Consider the following 19163-nt stretch of genomic DNA (forward strand, 5'->3'; position numbering starts at 1 on the left):
CAAGTGGTTGATGGGTGGGAGCTAAGGCACAGGCTGTACCAGGGAGGCCCAGCCCAGCCCGGGAGAACACCTGGGTGGCACGAGGCTGGCCGCGTGTCCTGAGGGCGGGGCTTCCTGTGGAGGAGGGGTGGAGGCGGAAGGGCGGGGCTTGGGGCAAAGACTCCAACACGAGGAGGTGAGACCACAGGGCCAGTCCCAGCGAGGTTCTTGCTGGGGTACCATGGAGCCAGCAGCAGCAGCAGCAGCAACAGCAGCGGCGGAGCTGGTGCAGGGTACCTCCAGAGACTCCCTGGTGAGTGAGCTGAGGCTGAGAGGTGGGCTCCTCTCAGGGGAAACTGAGGCAGAGTTGGGGTGGGCAAGCATCGGGGTGCGGCCAAGTTCACAGCCTTCCTCCTCGTGTGTCTCCCCCCCACCCAGTTCCGGCCCCAGACCTTGTTCCTGAGGGTCCTCCGGCACGGCGGCGCCTGCGAGGACAAGTTCACCTATGGTCAGGTGAGGAGGAGGGGAAAGGGGGTGACCGGGTGACTCCCCCGGGGTGGAAACCTTTAGAGGGAAAGGGCCCTACGATTAGGGGGAGAGTTGGATCCTGAGCAGCCCTCCCTTTCCTTGAACCCTTTTCAGCCACCCTGAGTTGGTGTGATTAGGAGGCCTCCCTCGAGCGCCTCAAAGACAGGCTTTGGAGAAAACAGGTTGCACCGCGGGGATCCTCATCCCACTGACCACCATGTGCGGAGGTTGGCTCCCCAGGTGCTAAATATGCTATTATACCCACAGCAGGGGTAGGTAGTCCCCGCCCGTGGTATGGAGCCAGCCTACAGGCTCCCCCCCACTCCCACCCGGGCATCTTTGAGGACCCTTGTTGAGGGAGAGGCTCTGGGGGAGGCCCCCCTGCAGGGCCCAGCCATTGCGGGCTCCTGGACTGCATACAGCTGACTCAGGCGAGGGGGTCAGGGCTTACACACTTTGGGGAAGGCACCAACTCTGCTTCTGGGGGGAAGAAAAAGGAGAGGCCCCCACCAATAAGAGTAAAAGCCGTGTTGTTGTAACACTTTTAAGGTTATCAGAAATCTCTAGAAACCTTCCCAGCACCCTGGCAAGTAGGTGCTGTTATCCCAATTCCGCAGTTGAGGAATTGGAAGCAGTCAGCTTCAGAGACTTGGCCAAGGGCACCCACATTTGCTGCTTTTTTCCCCTAAGCTGGAGCCCATCCAACCGGCCCCCTCCCTTTGGGGCAGGATGGCTCCTACTACTCCCCCATTGGCCAGATTGTTTTTTTTCCTTGAGCAGTTATTTATTTTTTCCCAATTATTTGGCCTTTGCTTTTAAACATTTGGATACGGTTCACACCCATTTAAATGCTGCCCTTTCAAAGACAATAGGAAGAACAATGACCCATCTTAGTTAGGCATTTGCATTCAATAGGAAAAGGGCTGCCCACAGGATTGGAGCCTCCTAGGCTTCTGGGATTGGTGGGCTGGAGGTCCAAGTAAGTTGGCACAAGTTCTTATTAATGTGTTAGGCCCCCCCCCCCCAGAAGCTCCCACTCTTAATAGAAGATGAAACACTAAAGGAAGTGGACTAGTGGAACCGTGGAGGTGGGCGGGGGAAGCCTGCAACCTGGCCTGCCAGTGTTAGAGTCCTTAAAGTCCTGGGGGAGAGCAGGAAGACCAGGGGCTGGCAGGGCAGAGGGATGCCCCAGGAAGTAGGTATTCCTACTAAGGAAGCGACATGGAAAGACCTGAACCTAAGAGGGTGATGTTGGCATCCCTGAAAAGGGTGTGCACTAGGGTGGAGATCTGGTAGAAGAGAGCTGATGCTTCAGTGGGTGTGAGGGAGATTGCTTGGAGGCTGGGTAGTAGTGAACTGCACTGAGTCTAGAAGCGAGGTTGGGGGCTTCCAAGGGAGGTTCATGGCACTGGGTGGCTGAGATAAGGTGCTATGGGCAGAGTGTGGCCTCCAGGTCGAAGGAGCTGGGTTTAAATGTACCTGACGCCTTGACCAAGTAAATAAGTCTCTGGAGACTCGGTTTGGTCATCTATAAAAGGGACTGGACTCCTAGACCTCTAACAGTTCCCAGTCTGGATAGGTGTGTCTGCCCCCCCCCCCTTTCCATCAGATTCCTTGGTATAATGCAGGACTGAAGCACCAGATGGCAAACTGGGCACATGGCTTGTGCCTGGAGGCAGGCTAGTATCTCTTAATAGTTACTAATTTAGTGTTCTAAGGTTTGGAGAGCACTTTACAACTATTATCTCATGTGAGCCTTACAGACATCCCTGGGAGGAGCTGGTCTTAGCCCCATTTTGTTTTGTTTTTAATCCTTTATCTTCTGTCTTGGTATTCAGTCCAAGAAGGGGGAGGGCTAGGCAAATGGGTTACTGTCCCAGCTATAAAGTGTCTGAGGCCGGATTTGAACCCAGGACCTCTTGTCTTTTAGGTCTTGATACTATTTCTGAGCCTCCTGGCTGCCTACTTCCGCCACACTTAGTCTGTTAAGTGACACTGACCTTCCTGACCCTGGAATGAGCTACTCTAGGTGTTCTCAATGATTCTCCGAAGCCTGCAATTCTCTCCTCCTCTTCCTCTGCCTCTCCGGTTTGAAATACCAGCTAAAGTTCTGCCTTTCATGGAAGCCTGTCCGGGTCCCCTCTCTGGCATCTCCAGTTTATCCTGTGTATATCTTTGTTTTCCATCCTGTTTTTAGCATGTTGTCTGCCCTCTTAGACTGAGCTCCTCAACAAGAGAGACTGCTTTTTTTCTCTGTCTCCCCGGGCCATGGCACTCTGTGTATTGGCTGACTGAGGTAGGGTCGGAGAGACCTTGATGGACAGGTAGGGGGATAGCCTTATCTGGGGAAGCTTAGATGATAGTTTAGATCAAGTTGCTTAAATGGAGAGAAATGATTGGATCTGTTTTGGGGAGACCATGGCCTTGGGTATCTTGCCCGCCTAGCTTAGCTATCTGAGCCTTCAGGGAGTAGATTTCTAGATGGCTCGGATGCAGATAGACTGGAGGGCTGATTTCTAGATAGTTTAAAGGATGGCCAGAAAGCAAGATAAATACAGAGAAGTAGAGCCACAGCAATGTACAGGGCAGGTAGGTAGGTAGAGCGACAGAGGACCTGGTGGATACCTGGGTGCATATAGGATTACAGTTTGAGGCCTACCTGCTTGCTTACTTAACCATCTTAAACTGCCTGCTGTTCAGTTGGGACCCCATTGGGGCTTTGTTGCCAAAGATACTGAATGGTTTGCTATTTCCTTGTCCGACTCATGTTGCCAGTGAGGAAACTGGGGCAAACAAGGTGGTCACACAGCTAGGAAGTGTCTGAGGCTGCCTTTGAACCAGGGAAGATGAGTCTTCCTGACTACTGGCAGGCACTCTTACTTGCTATACAAGCTAGCTGCTGCTATCTCTAGGCAGATATTTGGGTAGATAGAAAGCTAGAAGTCAAGAAGAGTAATAGGTAGGTAGAGAGAAACCTGGCAATTGTCTGCAGAGAGATGGCCCTGTAACCCATGGGAACTGGCCAGATCACTGAGGGGAGAGAGAGAAGAAATAGGACCCGGGACCCACCCTTGTGGGATGCTAAATGATGAGCTAGAAAAGTGCAGCCAGGCAGGAGGCCCATTCCCTTTGGGGAGCTCTGTTTGCAAAGCTTGGGGGGGGGGTTCTTCAAAAGTAGATTCCTGCTGTTGGGAAGAGTAGGCAGAGGGCCTGGGAAAGACCAGCAGGAAGATCCTTCGAGCAGCGCCTCTCCAGGGATTCTAATTGAATGAGGGATGGGGATACACTTAGCCAACAAAGGGCTCCGAGTAGTGCTCACAGTGAGAGAGAACCCCTCTGAACTGCCTGTGTGGGTGCCAGTGCTTTCTCTTCCTCCCCTCCTATTCCTTCCCATATAGATCCTAACATCTGTTGGTGTATTTGTGACCATTCACCTTCCCACGTCTCATTTCTTCCCCCAGGTTTTATTCTATCTTGGAGAATATATCAAGACAAAGGGGTTATTTGATAAAGAACAAGAGCATGTTGTCTGTTGTTCCAATGACCTTCTTGGAGATGTGTTTGGAGCATCCAGCTTCTCTATGAGAGAGCACAGGTAATTGGAGCCCTTACCCCAACCAGAGCTATTTGGGTGATGGCTTCAGAGCCTTGGGGAAAGGGCCAGCAGGCAGTCATTCTGCAGGTTTGAGACTCAAGGCCTGATCACTGTGACTTTAGACAAAGCCTTGGCTCCCTTTGGCCTCTGCTTAAAGAATGCATCTTGCCTGACTGACAGTATTAAATGTTTTTTCCCCAGTTTTATCTAAAGGGAATGGTGAGGCAAAACGTGTTTTCCATTGGAGTCTTGTAAACTGGAACTTTATACCTGGTTTGGTTCAGAAGATGGACCCTGGCCTCCTACCATCCTTCTGTCTGGATCTTCACAAGTTATTAACTAAAGATGATGAGAAAATCTGCCAATTTCCAATTACTTCTTTACATTTCCATGAAAACGGATCATTTTTTAATCTGCCCTTTGATCACAGAATATTTTTATCTGTATATTATTAGACATATATACACTATATAAAATTATATATTATATTTGAATGTAATTTGAGAAATCACAGAGGAGCATACATACACATGTTGAGATGGCCATCTAGCTCGGCTTATGTGCCCCCCGCTCCCAGTATCTGCCCTGTCTAGGAGGCCCATGGACCGTTGAGGAAAGGAGCTTTTCTTTCATCCCTGTTGTGGAGGTTCCTCCTAATAGCCTAAAGTTTTTGGTCTGATTGATGTATGGAGCACTGATGCAGTTTTTCAGTTTCAGATGTCTGGATTTTGTTGTTGTTTTCCTCTCTCCTAGGAAATTATCTGCAATGATTTATAGAAACTTAATTGCAGTTGATCCCTCAGGTAAGTTGAGCTTTAAGACTTCTAATGTGTTTCTAAGCAGTGTCTATATAGACTCCCGAATTGTGTAATTATGCCTTTCTCAAAACATCACATTAATTTAGCAGAGTAATTAGTTTTAATTGCTCGATGTAATGAGAGCCTACAAATGAACAGAAATTATATGATACTTGAAAGGATCTAGTACATCCTATTTTGGGATATGTTTAGAATATCTCCAGCTTTGACAAGCCAGAATTTATTGGTACGGAAAGTTAGGGGACGAGGAAGACCTTGGTTAGTCAAGGGAATCGAGTGCTAGAAGTGAAAACTGATCTACAAGCAGATTTCAGATTATGATCAGTAGGCCAGACACTTGGCTAGGACAAGGATGGCTAAGTCTTGACTTCTTCCTTTTCCACTGGGCCCAGTTGCCTATGCCCTTGAAGGATTAGAAACAGTGTCCTGGATCCTTTGTGCCTGTGCTGTGCCAGGCCAGCGCCACCCCCACTGCCAATATGACAAGGAGAAGGAATTGACTTTGAGCCCTCCCTGGCCCTGAGGAGGGAGTACTTGGAAGCTATCATTTTGGAGCAGGAATTTCTGTTATCCTTGCTTTCCTGGGCCAGACCTCTCAGACAGCATTCAAGTGCTCTTCTCCAGGATCCTAGGCTGAGTTAAACACCAGGCTATCCCCTGTACCATGGCTAGTAACACCTTCTCTGCCTCCCTTAGCCTTGCAGCCTTATACCAGAATCACTTGGAAAGGACATTGTTCACTTGGGACCCAAAACACAAACAGTGTTTAGACACATGTGCACTCACAGCTCTCTTATTTCTGAATGGCAGAAAAATGTTTTCACAGAATTGAAAAAGAAAACCATGACAAAATTAGTCTGTTGGATTCTCTGAAGCCTGGATTCCGACGTCCTAGGCAAACAGTGCTATTCTGGCTTCACTTCTTAGGCAGTGAGGAGGCACCACAGTGCCATGCTCGCCATCAGGAAGACTCAAGTTCACATACAGACACAGATACTGTTTGTGGCCCTGGGCAAGTCTTCATCTCTGTCTGCTTCAGTTTCTTTAACTAGGAAATGGGGATAATACTTAGTAGTTCCTTCCCAGGGAAGTTGTAGATAGACTATCTGTAAAGCATTTGGTACAGTGCCTGGCATGGAGTATGTGCTATATAAATACTTTAATTATTATTCTCCGTTCTTTGTTGTAAGTTAGAACTTGAATGTTAGGTCCAAGTACCTCTTCCTGGGCCATCAAGTGATCCTGTTATCTAGAATCTCAGCCCTTTTCAATCTACCCAAGTTCCCTTTGTCTGCATCTTGCCCTCTGCCCTGATCCTCTGGCTGCTACCTTTTGCCCAAAGAGACAAAGCAAGTATCCACTTGTTAACCCTGCTTGCAAGAAAGACCCTGAATAGAGGTGTGCAGCCCAAGAAGGAGAGCAGAGGAGGCCATCTAGGTAGACATCTTTTCATGGAGAAACTCCTCAAACAGGCTGCTGCGTGAGATTGCTAACTTGTAGGGGGCTTGAATGTTGCAGAGCATTTTTTTCTGTGTTACCTCATTGAATTCATAAATAGTCCTGGAAAGGCAGTGTCCTTCAATATCCCCATTTTATAAATGGAGACACTGAGGCAGACTTGAAATGAGTTGCTCAACTAGCTAGGCAGTATCTGAGGCCTAATTCTAACTTGGGTCTTCCTGACCCAAGTCAAGCACACTATCCACTAGGCCATGAAGCTGCTTCATTAATTATTACAGCATCTGGAAAGGTGTTTCTCTTGTTCAGAGGTTTGTTTCCCTGAGAAGCCTTGGGCACGTAACTACAACAATTAACGCCAAGATAGGCATCTCCATATGCTCTTCTCTCCTGCAGTAATACCTAAATATTTGCAAGAGCAGAAAAATGGGACGGCTTCAGTTACTATTCATGTTGGTGGGAAAAATAGGCAAGCTGTACCTGATAGTATGGCGAAGGTCTCATTAAAGACTTTAGTGAGAGTTGGCAGGTAGGAGTATCTATATCCATTTTACAGAAGAAATTGAAGCGCTGTAGCAGTAGATATCTGCTCATTTTTAACTTCCAGCACTTGGCAAGCCTCTGCCTGGGGCCAATACTACACTCAGATTTCAAGGAAGTACTTTGAAGACATTAGCAGTGTTGGCTAAGAGAATCATTGGATAAGAATGAATTGTGTAAAACTATTTCTATTTTGCCCATTATACCTAATTTTCTTCTATGAAATTCTTGTGTATGTTTTTACTTTAGAGTCTACTAGCCCTTCTGAGTCACATGAATCAGAAAGTGAACTCAAGGTAAGCCTGAACCTTTCCCATTGGGCTGTGGTATCCTTGAACTCAGAAGGAGTTAGATACTGAAGGGGGAGAACTACCTCTCTGGTGTTTCTTCAGCCTGCTTTGTTTGTTTCTTTGTCCCCTGTGCTCAGAAGTCAGTGCAGGAACTATGGGAAAAGCAGCCATCCTCTGTGGACACTAGATCATCCACCACCTCTGGAAGAAGATCCCCAAGTGAAACAGGTATTCATGAATCTTTACCTCATTCAAGAACCTTTGCTTTAGTATTTCTGGAAATAACTTGGTGGTTCCTCATGGTTCATTTCCAGTTACTGCTGGAAAGGGGCTCCTTGGCAGTTGTGTACATAGATGGATCTCCAAGTTCTTGCCATCCTCTCTTCATATAATGTTTGACTTGTCTCTTGACCCTGTTAATTCTTCTTCTATGGTTCATTGCAGTTTGCTACCTGTCCTATTACTACATTGCATTTTGCTATGGGACATCCTAAAATCAGTTTATAACCCACAAAACTTCTCAATCAAGAAAACGAGAGTATCTTTAAATTCAAAGAAGAAATGGCTAGTAATGCTAAGAAATAGGTCAAGTCCAAAGCATGCACACAAGGCATTCCACTTGGTAGCCTGGGGGCACCAGACTTTTGATTTCATCTACCAGAGCCCACCTCTTTGGTATGTACCTCTTGAAGTGAATGTCAGGTAGAAGGGGGCAACATCAGTATTCAAGGGTTATTGGATCTGCTGTGAAATGAACCCAGAAATAAAAAACAAGAAGATAGCAAGATGAAATAAACATTTTAAATTTATTAGTGACACTCACTATTTTGCCCCCTACCTTAGTATAATCAATGGTAATATTAATTATCATTATAAAGGGATTATTATTAATACTGTTTCAATGGGAGCCAAGTGATTGATTGAAAAGACTTTGTCTTTAAAAATTCCAGTCTAACCCAAGAGTTCTTGCCCTTGTTTATTAGCATGATGAAGCCCTCTGGACCTTTTCTCTGAGTCAGATTTGGAAAGGCATTTAGTAAAGAGAAACCAATTATCTTAGAATGCAGTTATCAGGATATTGGACAAAACCAGATCTAGGTCTTAGGTCAAGAGTTGTGGGCCTAAGCAAATCTTAAATAGCATTTTGATTACAAGGTCCCTTGGAGTTCTGTCAGTCAATACCCATTAAGGCTTGGGAACAGGACCATAGTTGCTCTCCTCTGTGACCTGTAACCAGGGACAGATGTCTCCTCAGTCTTCCTTGCTGTATCACCCAGAAGTGCTTTAGCAAGATTACCAGAGGCCATTCCTTCCTATCCTGAGAACTAGCTGACATCCAAGGACCCCTTCCTAAAGAGTTTGCTTCCTTTGAGTCCTTGTTGCCATGCTCCCAAACAGATTCCTCTCACTTTTGTTCTTTTTTTTCCCCTAATTTTAAATTTTGTTGGCTGCATGTAGAAACCATTTTTGACTTTGTTTTCTGATACTTTAGAATTCAGATTTTCACCTTCCCATCACTCTCCAGGCCAATGAATACTCTGATATAAATAGAGGTTATATTAGTACTTTTGTGCAATGCATATTTCCCTATTGCTCATGTTGTGATGGAAGATATTGCACATATAATGGAAATAGAGTGGAAGATGACATTCTTTGATGTGTGATAGTTCCTTCTTTGGCTGTGGCTAGCATTTTCATCATGAGTCCCTTGTGGTAATCTTGGAAATTTGCTTTGCTGATAATGGTTTAGTTCTTTAGTTGATCGTCATGTAATATTTCTGTTACTATGTACAGTGTTCTGGTTCTGCTCACTTCACTTTGCCTCAGCTCATGAGAGTTTCTGAACTCCTTTTTGTCATTTCTCATGACACAGTAGTATTCCATTAAACCATATACCACAACTTGTTCTATTATATTGAATGTACCACAACATTCCCCAAGTGCTGGACAACCCTCAGTTTCCAAATTCTCTGCCACTACAGAAAGAGCTGCTAAAAATATTTTGGTACAGCCAAGTCCTTTTCCTTTATCTTTGATATCTTTGGAGTACAGACCTATTATGGCATTGCTGGGTCAAAGGATAGTTTTATGGGCCTTTGAGCATGGTTCCATATTGCTCTCCAGAATGGTTGTATCACTTCACAGTTATGACAACAATGTGTTAGTGTTTCAGTTTTCCCCACATCCCCTCCATAATTTTATCATTTTCCTTTTTTTGTCATGTTAGCCTATCCGGTAGGTGTGAGGTAGTATCTTAGAGTTATTTTCATTTTTATTTCTCTAATAGTGATTTTTGGAGCATTTTTTCCCACTGCTTTTATTGATATAGCTGGCATTTCTAGTACAGTATCAAATAGTGGTGATAATTAGCATCCTTGCTTTATAACCCTGATCTTATTGTGAAGGAGTTTAGTTTGTCCCCATTACAGATAATACTTGCTGATGGTTTTAGAAACCATTTATCACTTTATAGAGGGTTCCATTTATTCCAGAGTTTTTCTAATATTTTTATAAGAAAAAGGTATTATATTTTGTCAAATGTTTTTCTGCATTAAATAATCATATGGTTTCCCCTTGATTTTGTTACTGAAATCATGATTTCCCTTGGCTGTTATGCTGGTGGTTTTCCTAATATCGAAAGAACCTTATTACATTTTTTTTTAAACCCTTAACTTCTGTGTATTGGCTCCTAGGTGGAAGAGTGGTAAGGGTGGGCAATGGGGGTCAAGTGACTTGCCCAGGGTCACCCAGCTGGGAAGTGTCTGAGGCCAGATTTGAACCGAGGACCTCCCGTCTCTAGGCCTGACTCAATTCACTGAGCTACCCAGCTGCCCCCTGTTCTTGATATAAAATTCACCTGGACATGGCAATATGATTCTTGTGATATTGCTTATAATCTTGTTTTTAAAATTTTTGCATCAATGTTTACTAGGGAGATCGGTCTATAGTTTTCTTGTTTTAGCTCTTCCTGGTTAATTATCAGTATCATATTGTGTCATTAAAAGAGTTTGGGAAGGACTTCCTTTTCCCCTTTTTTCCCAAATAGTTTATATAGTATGGAGATATTCTTTGACCATTTGGTAGGATTCATTTGTGACTCCATCAGGCCCCCTGGGCCTTTTTTCTCAGGGAGTTCTTTGGTGTTTGTTCAGCTTCTTTTTCTGTTAAGCAATCTGTTTCTTTTTTTTTTTGGTTAATCTGGGTAGTTGTTTTTTTTGTCAATATTCATCAATTTCACTTAAATTGTCAGGTGTATTGGCATATATTTGGCTTGTGATTATGACTTTTTTTGTTGTTGTTTTTTATACTAGCAGTTGGGTTTTCTTTTTTAAATCAAGCTAACCAATGATTTATTTTTCATAAAACCAATTCCATTTCTTATGTATTAGTTCAGTGATTTTCTTTAAATTTTTATTAATCTTTCCCTTGAATTTTAGGACTTTCAATTTGGTGTTTAATTGGAGATTTTTAATTTGTTATTTTTCTATTTTTTTGATAAAACTATTTGGAAATATGAATTCCACTTAAGTACTCTTTGCAGTATTTTCTTCTTGGCTTGGGAGCTCTTGAACTTGACTATAATATTCCTGGAAGTTGTCATTTGGGGATTTATTAATAAGTAGGGGGTGATCTGTGGATTCTTGCAATTTCTATTTTACTTTCTTGTTCAGGTATATAAGGGAAGTTTTCTTTGATAATTTCTCTTAATACAATGTCTAGGGTTTTAAAAAAAAATTTATATTGCCTCCGGGATCAATTATTTTCCAGGTCATTCATTTATTCAATAAGCTATTTCATATTTTATCAGTTTTTTCATTCTTTTGATTGTTTTGTTTTTTGATGTCTCATTAAGCCATTAGCTTCTATTTGGCTGATTCAAATTTTTAAAGAATGATTTTATTCCATGACCTTTGATTCTCCTTTTCCATTTGGCCAGTTCTACTTCTTATGGAACTCTTTTTCATTAGATTTTTGTTCTTCTTTTTCCACTTGACCAATTTTGCTTTTTAAGCTGTTATTTTCTTTTTGCATTACTTTCATCTCATTTTTCTTCTACCTCTCGGTATTTGATTTTTCAAATTCCTTTTTTGAGCTCTTGCAGTGCCTGAAACCAATTCCCATTTTTCTTTAAAGTTTTTTGTATATGGCTACTTTGATCTTACTATTGCCTATTGAATCTGTGTTGTGCTCTGTCTGCATAGAAATTTTCTTTGGCTAGGTGCTATATGCTCATTTTCTCAGCTTTTTTTTTTTTTTTTTGGCCTGTAGGCTGGGAGTTCTGAAAACTGCTATTGTGGTGGTCTTCTCTGCTTATGGCTTGAAGGACTTACTAGCCCCGTGTGTTATTTTGCCCTAGGACTAGGGGATTCACAATGCAGCTCTGGGCTTCCCTTTGGGCTGGTGCCAGGGCTTGGGACTTCAAGCAGTGGGTGTATTGGCATAGGCAATTCAAGCAGTGGCTTGTATTGGCATAGGCAGGCTTCTGGAGTCTCAAAGTTGTCTTGTGCTGAGGTTTGGAACATGAGTGGCCTGAAACTCCTCTGTGCATGGCTTTCACTGCCACTAAGTTGCCATTTTGGTTCTGCAGCCCATACCCACCCCACTCCATTTCTTTTTTTAACCCTTACCTTTTGCCCTAGAATCAATATTGTGTATTGGTTCTAAGGCAGAAAAGCAGTAAGGACTAGGCAATGGGGTTAAGGGACTTGACTAGTGTTACACAGCTAGGAAGTGTCTGAGGTCAGATTAGAACCCAGATTCTAGATTAGAACCCATCTCTGGAACTGGCTCTCAATCTACTGAGCCACCCAGCTGCCCCTTCCCCTTAATTTCTTAAATGAATTATTTTTTTCCCCAGCTGCAGGATTTTTCTGTCAATTTTCTGGTCATTTAACTTCTTTTCAAGTTATTCTAGGAGCTAAATCAATTGTGCAAAAAGCAAGCCATGCCCCAATTGATAAATGGTCAAGGGATATGAATAGGCAATTTTGAGATAAAGAAATCAAAAGTATCAATAAGCACATGGAAAAGGTGTTCTAAATCTCTTATAATTAGAGAAATGCAAATCAAAACAACTCTGAGGTATCACCTCACACCTAGCAGATTGGCTAACATGACAGTAAAAGAAAGTAATACATGTTGGAGGGGATGTGGCAAAATTGGATCATTAATACACTGCTGGTGGAGTTGTGAATTGATCCAGCCATTCTGGATGGCAATTTGGAGCTATGCCCAAAGGGCTTTAAATGACCGCCTACCCTTTGTTCCAGCCATGGCACTGATGGGTTTATACCCTAAAGAGATCATAAGCAAAAAGACTTGTACAAAAATATTTGTGGCGGAAAAAAATTGGAAAATGAGGAGGTGTCCATCGATTGGGGAATGACTAAACAAATTGTGGTATATGCTGGTGATGGAATACTATTGTGCTCAAAGGAATAATAAACTGGAGGAATTCCATGTGAACTGGAAAGACCTCCAGGAACTGATGCAGAGTGAAAAGAGCAGAGCCGGAAGAACATTGTACAGAGACTGATACACTGTGGTAAAATCGAATGTAATGGACTTTTGTACTAGCAGCAACGCAATGACCCAGGACAATTCTGAGGGACTTACGAGAAAGAAAGCTATCCACATCCAGAGAAAGAACTATGGGAGTAGAAACACATAAGAAAAACAACTGCTTGATCACATGAGTCAATGGGAGGATATGATTGAGGATGTAGACTCTTAAACGATCACCCTAGTACAAATATCAATAATATGGAGGAATTGCCTGTTGGCTATGGAAGGAGGGGAGGGAAAGACCATGAATCATGTAACCATAGAAAAATATTCTAAATTAAATAAAAGAATTTTAAGTTAAGTTATTCCAGGGGCTCTTTTGGGGTCTGATATCCTTTCACACTTTGGGGGAGAGTCGCATATTGTCCTTCTGAGTTCATATTTTGGTCTTTGTTAAAGTAACTTTCTAAAGTAAAGGTTGGTTGTTTTTTTGTCTTTTGTTCATCTATCTAGTTCTCCTTCCCTCCCTCCCCCCAATTAGTTTATCCATTGAAGTTCTCCTCCTGTAGTAGAGGGTGCATTGCTCCAAGTTTAATGAGTATCCTTATCTGGTACTTGAGATAAGCTCAACTGCCTTTGTTCCTCATGGTATGTCTGTCAAGGAGGTGCTCCTGCTGGCTGGCTCCAGAGAGGGGATTGCAGCTGTTTGGTCCCAGCATCTCATGCTGCCAGTCCCCTGGTTGTTTCATGGACAAGCCCCTGCTTTGCTGTTTCCTTACCCCTGCCAGTGGCCTGGGCTCTGCCACCTCAGGCACTCTGCTGCCACAGGAGAGTTTGTAGGGCTTAGGCGCATTCTGGTGGGGTTGTGGCATGTTGGGCGGTCCCCGGTTCTGCAGATTCTCACATATGCTGTGCTGCCTAGGCCAATCTCTCCTTACCCCAGTGAGACATGTTCCTCTAGATTTCCTTTGTTTTGAGATGATTTGTTTATTTTTTGTGTGGAGGGATGGGGGAGTGGAGCTATCCTTATTCCTCCATCTTCATTCTTAGCAAGCAACTCCACTATGCTCTTTAATTTGTTGGGATGTTTCTTGGATTTCACAATCAATATTCTTTCAGATGAATTTTCTGTCTATTTTGAGCAGGATGAGTCCGTTGTCGGTATATCTATGTTGTGGACAGATGGGTTCAAAACTGAATGTTGTGGGAAGTTCTCCTCATTTTTGGTTTTGAGTTGCTGAAAAATTTGGGTACTGAAGACACTCAAACTTTTTAAAGTAACTTTCTGAATAAACCACTTAGGGGCATGTTTGGGGTTTTGTTTTTTGTTTTTCCCCTCACAATTCAGGTGCTAATGACAAAAATTGCAAAAGTTCAACGTACTTTCCAGAAAAGCAAACATTTTAAGACTTTTTAGGGGAACTGAATTTAATCAATGATAACCCAAAGAATTTACTAAAGGATGGTTTTAGGAAGAGTTAAGTCTGCAGAGGTCATTGGGGGATGGGAGAGGGGATGGCTGCTTACAGTCTCATCTAGAGGTGTTCTAGGCAGCTGTTTTTCTCTTTCCAGTCATTGTTTGCAGTCACCGTTATCTTTCTTTTAGTCCCCACACGTCTAACAACACTATTTTGGTGACTATGAATGATCCCACATGGAGGTTGTTGCAATTGTATGAATTAATATTTTTTTTTATTGTAAAGAAGATAATGTGGAAGAGTTGCCTTGTGGACAGCCAAGAAGCCAGCAGAAGTCAGAGAGCAGCCTTTCTTTGCCATTGAGTGGTTGTGGTATGCTCAGTGGCATATGGCCTGGAGAGCCTGGAGAAAGCAGTCGGAGGCGTCCAGGGTTCATCACTTCAACTCTGGTAATCATTATTTGATTCAAAGAGATGGACACTGTGAAGACAGTGAGAGAGGGGAAGAAGGGAGGAGAGATTTTTTTTTTTTCCAAAAGGATGAAAGTAAGTTTCTAAACCAGGGTTTCTTCACCTGAGGTCTGGGAATTTGTTACTTTGGTAAATGGATTACATTAAAGTTGCATTATTTAATCCTACAAATTTTATGCATCTAAAGCTGTAATTCTCAGAAGTGATCTTTGGGCCATTTACCAGATTGCCAAAGGGAAATTTTTAATTTAAAGAAGTTTCATGAACCCTGTTGTGAAGTTAGTATTTAACTCTCCCCATTAAATGAAATAGCCATATTTTAAAACTGCCCTTTTACAATTCAGAATTATGCCCAAAGAGCTATAAAACAATGCATACCCTTTGGGATACAGATCTAGCCTAGTAGTGGTATCCAGGATCAAAGAGATCAAGAAAAGGGAGAACTCTACTTATACAAAAATTTATAATTTCTCTCTTTGTTGTGGCAAAGAATTGGAAACTAAAGGGATGTCCCTCGACTGGGGAATGGCTGAACAAAATGTAGCATATGATGGTGATGGCATACTATTGTGCTGTAAGGAATGATGAACAGGAGGATTTCAGAAAGAGCGGGAAAGATCTCTGTGAACTGATACAGAGTGAAATAAAGAAAATTGCCCTTTTAAAAAGAGTAGTATATAGATGGATGAGTGTAATAATAGTGTTGGCTTCCTTATGCTGAACCAACATTTGCCTGGTGGCACTTACAAACCCTTAATCTCTTTTGGTGGCCAAGCAAAGAAAATGGGATCCCTCTTCCACCAGATGGCCCTTCATATGTGTGACAACCGTGCAATCCTTTTTTGGTGGGTTCTTCTCTAGGCTTCCACCAAACTTTCCTCAGTCCTGAAAAGGAGAGGACCCTCCCCATCCTGATCACACACCACCCCCAGGGTGGGGGTGGGAGTGGATTTTGGCTGATCACTTTCCTCAGAAAGCCTCTCAAGACCTAAATAAAAGACCCCCAGAGACAGAGGATGATGGGGTTGCCATCCCCTTTTTTATGGAGGTTCCCCTTCATCTGAACATAGAATCTCGTTGACATAACACCAACCACCCATCCACCCCACCTCTATGGATGTAGACAGACAAGCAGCCAGAACTACATAGTCTGGGAATTGTCTGGAAGCCTAAGGGCTTCAGCGACTTGTCCTGGGATCCAGTGCCTGTGTGTGTTGCCCACAGAATCCCTAGTCATAAGGTTTAGTCTCTGCCTATAACATGATCCATTATGACAGTCTGTCACAGTGGACCCTAATTTAAAAGATGTGTGATTTTATTGGCGTAAGACCTCCCATCACCAACATTTCTTGTAACTTAGGTATTTGGTTTTCGTTATTTTCTTCACTTGGTCCCTTTGGACTTGGAGCCTGCTCTAGGGGACCATGGACCTTCCTTTCCCCATTAAAAGGCTAAAAATAAAAAGCCTCCTCTTTGGACCATTGGAACCTAGGTCCAATGTTTCCATTGAGTTAAACTTGCTTCTCAGTCCTTATATCCAACTGTAATATAAGGGATTAATGGTACAGGGTGAAGTGGGCCAGAATCTTGCCTACCTCTAGAGTGGGGAGAGGAAAGACAGGACAAAAGGTAAGGCAATCAATGAGATCAGCTATCCACACAAATTAGGGGGTAAATACTGGGCAAGCCCAAAACTTTCACATTTGGTTGTGATGTTCTTGGATGTGGGAAGGAGTTGGACCCCCTAAAGGACACCTGTAGCTGACTGATGGGCTTCAGCTTACTGATTATTTTGTTTGTGCTCAGGAGTCAGAACAAGAAGAGCATCCGTGCCCCAGTGTGGGCTCTGGATTCCCCTCTGCAAGAAGACCCTCAAGTGAAACAGGTACCCATCCCCTGAGACTTACCTGAATGGGAATCATTGGCTTCATTCTGCCCCTAGGATTAACTCTGATGTGATCGATGAGTGATCATTGCTGGGAAGGGGCTTTTGGTGGTTAGATCTCTGAATTCTTCTAATGTGTGGCTTTTTCATATGATTCACATAGCAGATGCCATTATTCTCGACACTTGAGTTACTCTTATTCCTTTCGGTTTGCTACGCACCATGTTACTGCCATTGCATTTTACTATGGAACACCCTAAAATTGGTTCCTAGCACATTTAAACGTCTCATTTGGTACAAGTATTTCTGGATTCAGAAAGGAAATGGCTGGAAATGCTGAGAAGAGGTCAGATGCAAAGCGTCTACGTGTAGGTTTCCACTTGATAGTGCAGGGAGTCACCCAGCAGAGGCTAGCCTCCAGACTGACGGGCCCTTGTTTAGATGCCAGGCACGTGGGCTACCTCAGATTTGTTATAAAGTGTACGCAGAAATTTAAACTAGAACAAAGACATTGAGACTTAAGTAAAAAACAATTTATATTTTCTAAGTTGTCATTTATCAGTTAACTCAAATTTCTTTTCACACAAAGAATACAGTTTGAATGAATCACCTTATGGAGAACTGAAAAAACGGAAGAAATCGGACAGCAGCATTTCCTTCTCCTTCAGTGGATGTGGTATATTCAATAGCGTAGGCCCTGGAGAAAGCAGTAGCTGTCATACAATGGTCTTCCCTTCAAATAAGGTAATTCCTAAGGGTAGGGAGGAAGGGGGTATGAGGACCTTTGTTTTAAATTTATTTAGCTGAGATCTTTATGTAAGGGGAAAGAAGGTAGAAGATTCAGCGTGGGGGGTGGGGCCCAGAGCCCGGTTGTGAGTTTCTAAACCAGTAGTCTTAATTCTAATGTCTTGATATGGAGACTACTTTAAAATTGTATTTTAATCTTACATCATTTTATGCATTTAAAACCACAATTCTGAGAAGAGGTTATTATGAGCTTCCCCAGAGTGCCAGAGAAGTTTTTGATTTTAAAAAGTTTCATGAACCCTGTTGTAAAATTGCTGCTAAAAATCTTCCCCATTAAATTAAATAGCCAGATTTTTTAAATGCCCTTTTTAAAAAGTAGTAGGGTAGAAGAGGGTGAAGTATTGAAAATACCTGATTTATGATTAAGGAAATTGCTTCCTTATCCTGAATCAAAATCTGACTGCCACATTCGCCACTAGCCCTTATTCTGCTCTTTTGGTGGCCAAGTAAAGCAGATGGGATCCTTTTTTTTTTAGTGTGTTCCTCTTTAGGCTCTCACCTAAATTCCTCAGTTCTGGAATGGGGAGGTCCTTCCCTATCCTGGTCACGCTCTCCCGGTTGGATTTTGACCCTCACCATTCCTTCTCTGACATCCTGGATATAAGACCCCATTGGCAGCTGCCAGAGGCAGAGGATGATGGGCTTATCATCCTTTTTCTCAGGAAGCTCCCTTTGTCATGAATGTATGATTTCATTGTCAGGGCCCCCAGTAGAGAAGCACCCTCTCAATGGATGGAAGTAGATAAGATGAGCAGCCTGGTTTGTGTAGCTTGTGGTCAGGGAATTGTCCTGGGAACCAAGACGTATGTGTGTTGGTGTTACAAGCAGGACCTGAAACTACTACTTGGGATTCTGTGGGCAGTGCTATCAATATTACATGATTTTTGTCACAATGGAGCCTAATTTAAAAGATGTATGATTTCTTTGGCTTAGGACTTTCATCACCAACACTAGAGAATTCTCATAACTTGGGTTTCTGTTAACTTTTGGGTTTTGTTATTTTCTTCCCTTGGTCCCTTAAGACTCAGAACCTGGTTTAAGGATACCTACATCCCACTCCCACCCCCCATTGCTCTATTAAAACTGAGGATCCCTCTGGTTGGACCTTTGAACCCAGGCCCAAGGTTCCTATAAAATTGAACCTAGTTCCCCATGTTCTAACCATACTGCAAAGAACAAACTCTAGAAGGTTTTATGACGGAGGAAGATAACAAATGCTTATCATTAAGTGCCTATGCGTCAGGCATCGTTTTTAGTGCTTTATAGATATCACATTTTATCCTAATAATAACCCTGGAATATAGGTGCTGTGAAGCATCCCCATTTTATAGTCAAAAGAAACTGAGACAAAAAGATTGTGACATACCCATGTTTACACAGCTCAAAAATATCTGAAATTGTTTGAACTCAGGTCTTCCGTGTTTTAGATCCAGCACTTTTTCCAAGGGGCCTCCTACCTAGGGATTAATGGCATAAACTAAGGCCAGCAAGGATTCGTTTTTTCCTCTAGTGTTTTGGGCCTGGAAGGAGAAAATGGCCAAGAATATTCAGCAGCCCCACCTGGATCAATCAGTGAAATCAGATAACCACATAAATTGGGGAGTAATTACTGGTGATGTTCTATTTGACTGTGATATTTGTGAGCATAGAAAGGAGTTGGATACCTTTGGGAGATTTGACTGGCATTTTTTAACCTTGTTTCTTTGTATGTATCCTGTGCTCAGGAGTCAGCGCAAGACCCGTGGGCCAAGCATTTATTCCCCAATGCGGGTACCAGACCATTTACCTCATCTGAAGGGAGACCAAGTGAAACAGGTATCTACTGAGACACTTCTGAATGGGGAACCTTCTGCTTAGTCTGCCCCTGAGA

At 43.0% G+C, this 19163-nt stretch overlaps 1 protein-coding gene across 1 annotated transcript in view; it reads left to right on the forward strand.

Annotated features, from left to right (window-relative positions):
- Positions 1-220: 220 nt before the first annotated feature.
- The window catches only part of LOC123251829 (E3 ubiquitin-protein ligase Mdm2-like), a 30389-nt gene continuing 11446 nt past the window's right edge, over positions 221-19163 (forward strand). The window contains 11 exon segments of the mRNA XM_044681145.1: positions 221-394; positions 397-492; positions 3969-4102; positions 4856-4905; positions 7168-7214; positions 7346-7436; positions 14417-14580; positions 16408-16486; positions 17076-17243; positions 17471-17472; positions 19018-19108. Coding sequence (XP_044537080.1) covers positions 221-394; positions 397-492; positions 3969-4102; positions 4856-4905; positions 7168-7214; positions 7346-7436; positions 14417-14580; positions 16408-16486; positions 17076-17243; positions 17471-17472; positions 19018-19108 — 1096 coding nt within the window.

This window comes from Gracilinanus agilis, chromosome 6, assembly GCF_016433145.1.
Source record: "Gracilinanus agilis isolate LMUSP501 chromosome 6, AgileGrace, whole genome shotgun sequence".
NCBI classification, from domain to species: domain Eukaryota; kingdom Metazoa; phylum Chordata; class Mammalia; order Didelphimorphia; family Didelphidae; genus Gracilinanus; species Gracilinanus agilis.